Source organism: Trifolium pratense, linkage group LG6 (genome assembly GCF_020283565.1).
Source record: "Trifolium pratense cultivar HEN17-A07 linkage group LG6, ARS_RC_1.1, whole genome shotgun sequence".
Taxonomy (NCBI): Eukaryota; Viridiplantae; Streptophyta; class Magnoliopsida; order Fabales; family Fabaceae; genus Trifolium; species Trifolium pratense.
The window spans coordinates 41251864-41262778 of NC_060064.1; the positions used below are offsets into that span (position 1 = coordinate 41251864).

A 10915-nucleotide genomic window follows, 5' to 3' on the forward strand; every position below is an offset into this window, starting at 1 on the left:
ATTTTTTATTTATAGCTTTTTTATTTTGTTTATAAAGACAAATACTCCCACCAGGCTTATTTATAAGGAAAAATCAACAAAATTTTGTCTTTATAAATAAAAGTTATCAAATTCAATACTTCTGATAATTGTACCAATTCCATCGAGAAAGAAGAGAAATTGTAAGAAAGATTTTCTCATTTCTATGAAAATAATGATACAATATTTTGGTGTCTATACGAGCTATTTATAATAAAGAAATAATGTAAAAGTAGCTTAATTATGAGGTAATATATAAGGTTGCAGTGTAATAGCAGTATCAATTACTTATAGGTAATATAACAAGCTATTTATAATAAAGAAATATGTAACAGTACCTTAATTATGAGGTTATATGTAAGGTTACAATGTAATAGTAGCTAATTATGAGGTAATATATAAGGTTGCAGTGTAAATGTGTAATAGCAATATGAATTACTTATAGGTAATAATTTCCTCAGTCACTTTTTTATAAAAGCTATTTTGACTAAAATGTACTATTCATTTATCTTGTTTTGAGTTTTGACCGTATTTTTTTTAATAATATGTAGATGTAAATATTAACATATAATTTCAAAATATTATAATTTTTATAATTTTTTACTAATAGACAATTAAAGACATTAGTGATCAAAATTGTGTATACAATGATCAAACTAAGTCTTATATTTAGGGCCCGTTTGGTGCACAGGATAAGAAACATGATAGGATAACTGTATCATATCCTGCCGCAATCCAGTGTTTGGTGATACAGCAGGATATGATAAGTTAATCCTGAAGCTTATCCTATCCTGTCTCTCTAGTTATAATTCTTATCCTGAATTTGAGCTGGGTTACCAGCAGGATAGGATAAGAAGAAAAAAAAATTACTGATTTATTTTATAAAATATATTTAAAATACATAAAATAAAATTAATAAAATATAAATAATTAAATAATTAATTTTTAAATATATATGTGATTTTCTCACAGGGGTAATTTTGTAATTTATATATTCTAAAAAATCAAAATTTTACTAAAATTATAATATTTTAAAGTAAAATGATTATTAAAAAATTGACAAATAGGGATATTAATTTAAATTTTATAAAAAATTAAATATAATTCTTTTGCAATAGTAGTTTTATTATTTACGTATGACATATATCATATATTTATTTGGCTTATCTAACATGTATATATTATTGAGTTATTTATTTGATCATGATTCATATAAAAAATTAAACTTGATTATTTTCTCATGATTTTTATTTTAAATTATATAAAGTTATTTGATTACTTATTTATATTTTTTATTTATAAAATTCAAAGTATTACAAAATAATTTTAAAAAAATAACAATTGTTTTACAAGAGTAATTTTGTCAATTAAATATGTTATATATCTTATCATATTATTATGAGCAAGTATGTATTAAAAACAAAATATAATAGTTATCATCTTTGTTATCCTGTGTGCATCAAACATAGGATATGATAATTGAGTATAACTGTTATCCTGCTGTTATCCTATCCTATCTTTATCCTGTTTTATATCATATCCTGTCACTATGCTATACTGCGCACCAAACGGGCCCTTAGGGACTAAGGGAATACTATTTAATGGCATCATTCCAATAATACCCTTTCTTTTGAAAATCATCTAGACCAATTAATTTTTTTAGATGAATACCTTAAGTTATTCTAGTGGAAAGATGGCATATAGTAAACCGTGCAATTTGGTCCATCTACCAACAAAAAATTGTTGATAGGGGTTTGTAAAAAAATATATAAAAAGATATAAGCTTGTATACAGATGCAAACCCTAAACCCTAATTTGTTTTCCCTCTATTTTATTTTCCAATTTTTATTAAAAAATAATACAATTTTGTCTTGACTAGGATTCGATCCTGCAACCATTCAGTGTGCAAAACAATATTTTCAACCACTATGGCAAGTATACCAATTGTGAATAAAATTATGTACAATAATTGATAAGCACCATCAATTTTAAAAGTATATCATATCAAAATTATTGTTGACTATATTATTCATCACGAAATAGTTTTATGTTTTTCCTGATCAATGATACCGGATCATAAATTTAGAGAATAATTATCATGTGAGATTTGGAAAGTTATTATCACGTGTGATTTGGAAAGTTATATATATTATCATACTATAACACCTTCAACATTATTGAAATCTATTAAAAAACAAAAAGCATTTAACAGACAATCATTAGGTGAGGAACATGTTACATTGATGTCAACTATGACTTCAGAGCAACATAAAGTATATGACACAATCATGACAAGAGTTAACGAAAACAAACATGGTGTGTTTTTTCTTTATGGTTATGGCAGTACAGGGAAGACATTTATCTGGAAGGTCATGTCAGCCGCATTACGCTCAAAAGATGAGATAATTTTAACAGTTGCCTCAAGTGGGATCGCTGCATTGCTTATACCTGACAGTAGAACAACACATTCAAGGTTTTGTATTCCTCTAAATGTTGACGAGTTTTCAACATGTACCATAGTTCCTAAAATCCATTTGGCGCTATTAATAAATGCATATGGGATGAAGCACCAATGATGCACAAACACTGTTTCGAAGCTGTTGATCGAACTTTAAAAGATATTCTCAAGTCTGTTGATGAAAAAAATAAACACATTCCCTTCGGTGGAAAAGTTGTTGTTTTTGTCGGAGATTTTAGACAAATTCAACCAGTAATACCCAAAGGTACAACGCCAGAAGTTGTTCATGCTACTATTAATTCTTCGGTTCTTTGGAATTTTTGTGAAGTTTTAACATTTAATAAAAACATGAGACTTCTCGGTGGTGCTTCGAGTCCAGACGTTGAACAAAGAAGATTGTTTTCTGAATGAGTTTTGGGTGTTGGCGATGGAGAAATTGGAGATGACAATGACGATGATTTAGAACGTGACATTCCATCAGATTTATTGATTCCAAATTCAGGTGATCCTCTTGCTTCCATCGTTGAAAACACATATCCCCAACTTTTAAAAAACATGAACGCTATAACGTATTTCCAAAATAGAGCTATACTAGCTCCTAAAAATTCAATAGTCGACACAATAAATGATTATATATTGGATTTAATTCCTGGTGAAGAAAAAACATATTTGAGTTATGATACTCCACTCACACAAAATGTAGACGGTCAAATAATGGATGATGTTCATACTCCCGAATTTTTGAACACGATTTCTACATTGGGACTTCCAAATCACAAGTTGAGACTTAAAGTTGGAGTTCCAGTTATGCTATTAAGGAATTTGAATAAAAAAATTAAGATTATGCAATGGAACAAGACTTATTATTACGAGATTGAGAAAACCTGCTATTGAAGGAAAAATTATTTCAGGAAGTAATATTGGTGATCAGGTTTTCATACCTAGATTTTCTCTGACACCATCTGACGCGAGAATTCTTTTTAAATTTCAACGGAGACAATTTCCTATCATGATTTCTTTTGCGATGACTATTAATAAGAGTCAGGGACAATCTTTAAAGCATGTTGGGATATATTTTCTGTCGCCAGTGTTTTCACATGGTCAGTTGTATGTTGTAATTTCAAGAGTTACTTCTAGAAAATGATTAAAAATATTGATCATCGATGACGACGGTGAAGATACGACTAAGACTTCGAATGTGGTTTATAAGGAAATCTTCCATAATATAACATAATTTTCTTTGTATGAATATTTTTCCAAAATTATTGTTGAACTATCGTTTAATATTACTCAATTTTTTTCATATACCTTACATTATTAAAATTATCATATCTTACCGTTAATCAAACTCGTGCACCGCACGTGTCGATGTTCTAACATAAAGAAAAATAAAATAAAGGTGAGTCACCCAAGGAGATCAAAACAAAAAGAAGTGAAAAGGAGCGAAATTTTTTGAGTTTCCCTCTTTCAAAGAGCGCAAAAAAAATCCCCCTCCCAAAAACCAACATAAACCAAAATTTAATTTCCTCTAAGAAAATCTGAATCTCCACAACAACACAAACAATGAAATTCAAAGCATTCCTAACCGAAACAGGAATAAACCTCCTCGAAAAACGCTTCATCCCTTCCCTAGAAAAAACCTCCAAAACCTGCCACATCCTCTTCACAAAAACCCACACACTCTTCCTCCACAATCTCCTCAACGGCGACGGAATTCAATCCATTGCACAATTCACCAACCAAATCCTCTTCGATGATTACCGAATCTCAAGCCAAAACGACGATCGCATCGCCTTCGTTATCGATCTCTCTCTTCTCCTTCGTGCGCTTCGTAGTTCCGTTGCTATTTGTTCTGAGTATTCTTCAGTTGTTAATAATCGTCTTCAGATTAAGCTTGTTAAGAAAGTTAATCAGAATTGTAGTGTTGCTGCGCCGTTTTTGACTTTTGAAACGCGTGGTTTTAAATCTGCTGTTGTTCAAGATATTCCTATTTCTAAACCTTTGTCTAGGGCTCAGGTTGTTGAACTTCAGAATGCGCTGGATATGGCTCAGGATATTCCTCAAACGCTTATTCAGGTAATAATATTAATTAAGTGATTTTTGTTGGTCTTGATTTTGAGTTTGTGTTGTGTTGTGTTTTGGTTTTGCTAATGTTAGTTCAAATTGGTTGATTTTGAAATTGGTGGATTTGAATTTGGTTAGTTGAAATTAGCTATATAGTTCAATGGGGACTAATGTAGGATATTAGTTGAAATTAGTGGATTTGAAATTAACTATCAAATGCTACGAAGCATGCACGAAAGCCAATAATGATCGTAGACACTAGTAATAATTTGAGAAATTAGAAGTGATTGTGTGTAACCACACATGTTAGTGTCGGGTTGGTGTTAGAAACCGATATGTCAAGCACATGTAATAATTTGAGAAATAGAAGTTTTCGTATGTAATTAGGTGACTTTTGGAGTTTGATTTTGAATTTTAGTTTCTTTTTGTTGAAATTGGTTGATTTTTTATGTTGTTTTAGGTTTTGCAAAAATTAGGTGAAATTAGTTTGTGTCTTAAAAAGTTGAAATTAGCTATAGATTGAATGTGTGTCCAGTTCCAGTGTTTGACACTTATTGATGTCGGACACCAACACGACATCAAAAACATGTAATGCTGATGCTTTTGTATTTGGTTAGAGAGAAATTCATCTCCGTAAATGGTTCAATTGCTGAAATTGTTATTGAATGAGTCATTATAGAAGGGAAAAAGCTATTTATACATTGGTAAAGTTCTAACTACCAATGGCAGATTGATGAGCAATCACAACTAACTCATAACATAGAGCTTTAACTAACTATTTTTCTTTCACGGGTTTCATGATAGAAAGTGTTAGAATTGATTTTACCTCTATCAAATGTTATGAAGCACGGACACAAACATGAAAATCTGACACAACACCAACACCAACACTAATATGTAGACACAATAGTAGTTTGATAAAATAGAAACGATTGAAAGTTACCACACGTGTTAGTGTCATGTCGCCGTGAGACACCAAAATGCATTTGAGTCAGAAATATTTTCAATTTGAAGTGTCAGTGTTACATTACATTAATCAAATGTGATTTTGGGAATAGTAATTTTGTTTTAAACTGCAATGTTTACATCGATTTTTGCATCAAACTAGATTTTAGTAGATCTTCACAAGTTTATTTTTAATTTTTTGGTTCTAATGCAGAACATTATTTATAACTCTTGGTCTTCTTTGCATTATTGAGGTAAAACACATGGTAGTAGCATGTGTATGCTGTTAGTTACTGTATTACTTTTATTGGTGTTTTTAGCTTTAAAAAGGAAAAGAAATTAGAAGGTGATGCTTCATGACATTAAAGATACATTATTTGTAGAAATAAGTAGTTCAAGTATCAAAGCACCAAGAATACTTTGCATGGGCAGATTTTTTTGAACAATCAAGATTTCAACATTAACCGACAACCAAATGCACTCCTCAATAGAATGGAGTAGCTGAAAGAAATGTGAAATGATTATAGATACGATGAGATGACCAAAGGTTAAACAATTGCAAAAGGGATTTTAAGCAGAAAGAGTTGCTTGTTAGACATTTTTTTGGATTTGCGGATTTAGCTATAACTATAACATACTAACTTGTTCAGGTTATTACACTTGACATTTGTTATTAGTTAGATTATTTCACTTGTTTAATTTGGCCTTCCAATACAGGTTCCTGATTTGAATCAGTTGCTTAACTTAGTGGATCGGATGAAACATGTTGGCGATGCGGTCAACGTGTCCATAAGTAAGTATGGGGATTTGAGGGTGCAGGTTTCAACCACATTGATCAGCCTTGGAGCTGAGTTTCGAAAGCTGTTGGTGATTGGAGAACAAGCAAATGCTCCAGCTGAGGATCAAAATCTCAGTGCTCAGACACGGTCTTCAAGGTCGATTTTGAGAGGGGATGCTCAATCAGTGCAGGTGAGCGTTAAGCACTTTGCTAAAAGTCTGCAGTGTCACTTGGCCAAACCGGATTGTGCTTTCTATGGTATTGCTCCTCAGGGCAGTTGTTTGACAGTGATATTCCAATTCTTCATCCCCGGTACCCATCAGACTGATAAATCAATCAGCTATCATTGCAGGCTCCCTGTACTTGACCCTGGTACTGGTTAAAATCCAAGACTCTTTCGACTTTGTAAATTCTGTTTTTGATGAGCTTAGCAGTTCATTTGGGGAATTGTCAATTTGATAAACTAACTGCTTTGGAATTAAGACCATGTTTATGTTAAACCAATATAATTTGTATCATGACTTAGCAAATGCCATGGCTATATAACTTGCCTAGGACCAGAATGTAGCTTCGAGGAGGACAGAATTGCTGCTCCTCCGCCGTTCTTTAGAGCTATTACAGGTGGTGGTTGTGCTTTTTAACATGAATAACTATCTTCATGCCACCAAAGCAAAATCCTTTGCCACTTATGAAACAGTAATGGCGAGTCACATTCAATGGAACATCTCTTCCAGCCCCAGTTGCCCAATTGTAAATTGGATGACGTGAGTTACAAGTTTCATAATCTCTTTTGTTCACTTCTACCACTTTAATTTGGTTCCTATCATTCGCAAAAACTCTAAAATGAAAGAGTTCACATTCTCACTTATGAAATTGTAGTCACAAATCACAAATTTATAGTAACCAAACAATCTTCCATCAGATGGTTCACAGTTCCCATTCTCACTTTGGTAAATTGAGTTCAAAATACATAGTCAGTTTGTCAGTCTTCTAATAAAAGATTTTTGTTGTTGAAAAAGTCGATCTAGGGTTGTTTGATTGCGATAAATTCATGACTCTGCAATTGCATGTAACTTATATTTGGATTCCTTGTACTTAGGTGAATCACAAACATATAGTAGCCAAACAATCTTTGAATAGATGACGCACATTTTGATTTTAATTTCCCTTCATCGATTCCCACTAAAACTCTCATGGTCAGTTTTCTGACTATCATATACGTACAAACTTTTCATCGTGGAGATCACTTATCATCGTGCTAGAAACATTTTGAATAGATCATCCCTATGATAAAATATAAAATATGATTTGAATTTATTTTAAAATAAATCAACATATAAATATGTCATGTAATTGAATGATCGAATAATACATACATGTTCAGACAAATTTTAGCCGAAGCGTTCACCTAATTTTTATATAGAAATATATACCATTTAATCATGGATTAAGTAAGTTTTTTGTCTTTGTATCTTTTCTTCAAAAAATAAAAATTGACATAAAAAATATATACTATTTAACGAACATAATTTTGATATGATCAACAATATAATATTTTCTTTAAAAAAAAATTGACATAAAAAACTAATAACTCTTTTGGTTGATAAAAATATAAACTTTTGGTTGTTGATTAGAAAGGTATCCATATTTTTGTTGACGCTTGCATATAGTAGTAATAAGGTAGTTTTCTCTGGAAAAAAAATGTATAGCTTTTCCTAAAATATTATAAAATTTGGATTATTGGTTTCAATGAGATTCAAACAACAAACTTTATGTTAATAATAAGGCAGTTTCCTCTGCAATAAAGAGAAGGTAGATTTCTCTACCAAAAAAAAAGAAAAAAGAAGGTATATTTATCAACAATGAATTGATCTAAGTGGTAAGGGTCTTGGTCCCCTTAAGCATGTGGTTATGGGTTCAATTTCTGGCGCATGCGTATGAAAAAAAAGAAGGTAGATTTCCATAAAATATTATAAAAATTGGATTATCGTTGTCAATCAGATTCGAACAACAGACAATGACACGTAGGATTTTTCTTTTAAGAAAGCGGGAGATCTCCGTGAGAATCTCGTAATGCTTCGGCGTTTGGTGGTATAGACTGATCTGTTTTATGGACCGGTTCAAAATTCAGATTAGTTTGCAAATGGGTTTGTGGGAGGCTTAGATTTGTTTACGCCGTCAACTGTCATTTTCCCATTTACCTTGTTCGTTGCAGAGACATAAGTGTTCAGTTTCCATGGTCATGGTTATGTTCGTCGTTTCTCTTACCCTCTTCGTTCGTTTGGTAACAAAGGATGTTTTGGTTCGAGACCCGTTTGGTTATACAAATGGGTCGACTGACTTTCAATACTATCATTTTTGCGATGGTTGTATCTGACGGTGAAGTTATGGACATGATGGTTTCCGTTTCTTTTAACGGCGGTGTCTATTGGTGTTCATGTTCTTTAATCCTCTGAATGTTTCAACATATGTTGAGATATGCCGGTTTCATGTAGTTAGGTTTGCCTCAATTGCCGTCTATCTGTATTCATCATCTTAATTGAGTTTGAAATGACTCTAATATCTCAGTCACTCTCTCAGGTTGACGTGAAACTGTTTGACTCAAAAGATTCTTGTATGCTTGTTGTGATTTATCGCAATGGCTACTAGAACGTGAATTGGTCCATATTGACGGTATGTGCATTCACACTTTGTTTCAGACTTTGGTTGGTGCTTGCAGATGTTCACTATACTCAGTATTGAAGATAATTTGTTAGGCTCAATTAGATTGATTGCATATGTGATCATTTTCATTTTCGTATCACTCGTTTTAGGTCGGGTTTTATATTCCTAGTTTTTTTTGTACAACCCCCAATTTTTTTTTTGGTCCAACTATGGTAGATTACGATGGTCTTTTTTTTTTTTTTTATATATATATAATTACGACGACAGTCTTTTAAGCGTGCCTTAATTGATATTCCTTTGAAACCCGCTATTGTCTTTAACTTAAATTTAAAAAATAATATTTTATAAATAAGCATGTGCCTCCATAAAATATTATATTTTATAAAAAAGTATGGGTACGAATAACATGACGTGAACCATGCAACAATTATTTGGGCCGGTCCACAAACATGAGAAGCCATCACCACTATAAATATCCACATGCAAATATCTAATTAGGGTTTAGACGTTTCTTCACGCAGCGCTTTCGGGTTTCATCGCAATCCTTCTCCGAAGCCGTTTGCGCATTGCATCACCAACCAACACCAAGTTTGTTTCTCTCTCTTTGATCTTATTCATCTATATCTATTGTATCACAATCTCAATTTTCTTTTTTATTTAGGGTTGATAAATATTAGTTATCACGTAATCGAAAATTTGTTGTTGCTATTCAATTTCTCTGTTCGATTTGAAGATATAACATGTTAGATATATAATTATTAATATTATTATTAATATTCTGCTTAATTGAATTTTATTTCATGTTTTTTCTCACCATGGTATGTCACAGATTATAGATTTTGATTCCTCATGTTATAGATTTTTTTAGAGAAAACCTACTTTTTGATTTCTTATTTCTTAAATAATCTTTTTGATTTAGGGTTGATAAATATTAGTTATTATGTAATCCAAAATTTGTTGTTGATGTTCCCTTTCTCTGTTCGATTTGATGTTATAATATGTTAGGTATATATTTATATTAATTAATATTCTGCTTAATTGAATTTTTGTTTGATGTTTTTTCTCAGCATGCTATGTCACAGATTATAGATTATGATTCCTCATGCTATAGATTTTTAGAGAACACCTACTGTTTTGAATAAATAATCATTTTGAGTGGTTTTAAATTGTTCGTTTAAGTTTCTCAAATTAATCAGATTCTAATTAAATGAGAAGCTGGCTTGCTGGCTTATAACTTATTTAAACAAAACTTATATCTGTAATAGTGCGGTATCTAAGAGAGAAGATTAAAAAAGTGATTTTCACTATTATGTCATGCATCATATGTTTCTATCCTAACAATTGTGAGTATGTTTGTGTTTGAGCAGGATGGAATCACAGATTAAGAAAGCTCACGTTGTCCAAGTTATGGGACGAACTGGATCTCGTGGACAAGTCACTCAGGTGAGAGTGCAGATTGTGGAGGATCATAATCGTTTCATCATGAGAAACGTCAAAGGTCCCGTCCGGGTAGGAGATACCCTGACTTTACTTGAGTCCGAGAGAGAAGCACGACGACTCCGGTAGAACAGCAACTCTTTAAATGGTGTAGTGCAAGATGTAATATAGCCATGCTGGTTTTGTGACAGATTATGAAAAATGTTTTTGTATTGCCTTACATTTTGCTCCTATGGCCTATATTATTACTTGTGAACTTTTATTTGGATGAGTTTTGATTTAAAACTGTGATTTGCCCTATATTATGTTTTTCATGCTTGATTTGATGTGGATTCAAAGTAAATGCTTATGAAAAAAAATCACAAATGTTTGGAAGGCACAACGATCATGTTTTTTTTACCCAATATTGCAGATTGTGTATTTGGACTTATATATATAAAAATACATCAAAACATCATTAAGAGGAGGTTATTGATCACCTAGCAGAAATTAAAGCACATCAAAATATCATTTGTTCGGTGACATGCTGTCTTGTTTATTTGGTTTAATTA

The 10915-nt window shown here is 31.7% G+C and overlaps 2 protein-coding genes across 2 annotated transcripts; both read left to right on the forward strand.

Moving 5' to 3' along the window:
- Positions 1-3914: 3914 nt before the first annotated feature.
- Positions 3915-7157, forward strand: LOC123889804. Its single transcript, XM_045939302.1, has 2 exons — positions 3915-4552; positions 6203-7157. The coding sequence occupies exons 1-2, from the start codon at positions 4040-4042 to the stop codon at positions 6644-6646; spliced, it is 957 nt and encodes a 318-aa protein (XP_045795258.1). The 5' UTR covers positions 3915-4039; the 3' UTR covers positions 6647-7157.
- Positions 7158-9375: 2218 nt separating this feature from the next.
- Positions 9376-10683, forward strand: LOC123890447 (40S ribosomal protein S28-2-like). Its single transcript, XM_045940060.1, has 2 exons — positions 9376-9515; positions 10295-10683. The coding sequence occupies exon 2, from the start codon at positions 10296-10298 to the stop codon at positions 10491-10493; it is 198 nt and encodes a 65-aa protein (XP_045796016.1). The 5' UTR covers positions 9376-9515; position 10295; the 3' UTR covers positions 10494-10683.
- The last annotated feature ends 232 nt before the right edge of the window (positions 10684-10915 follow it).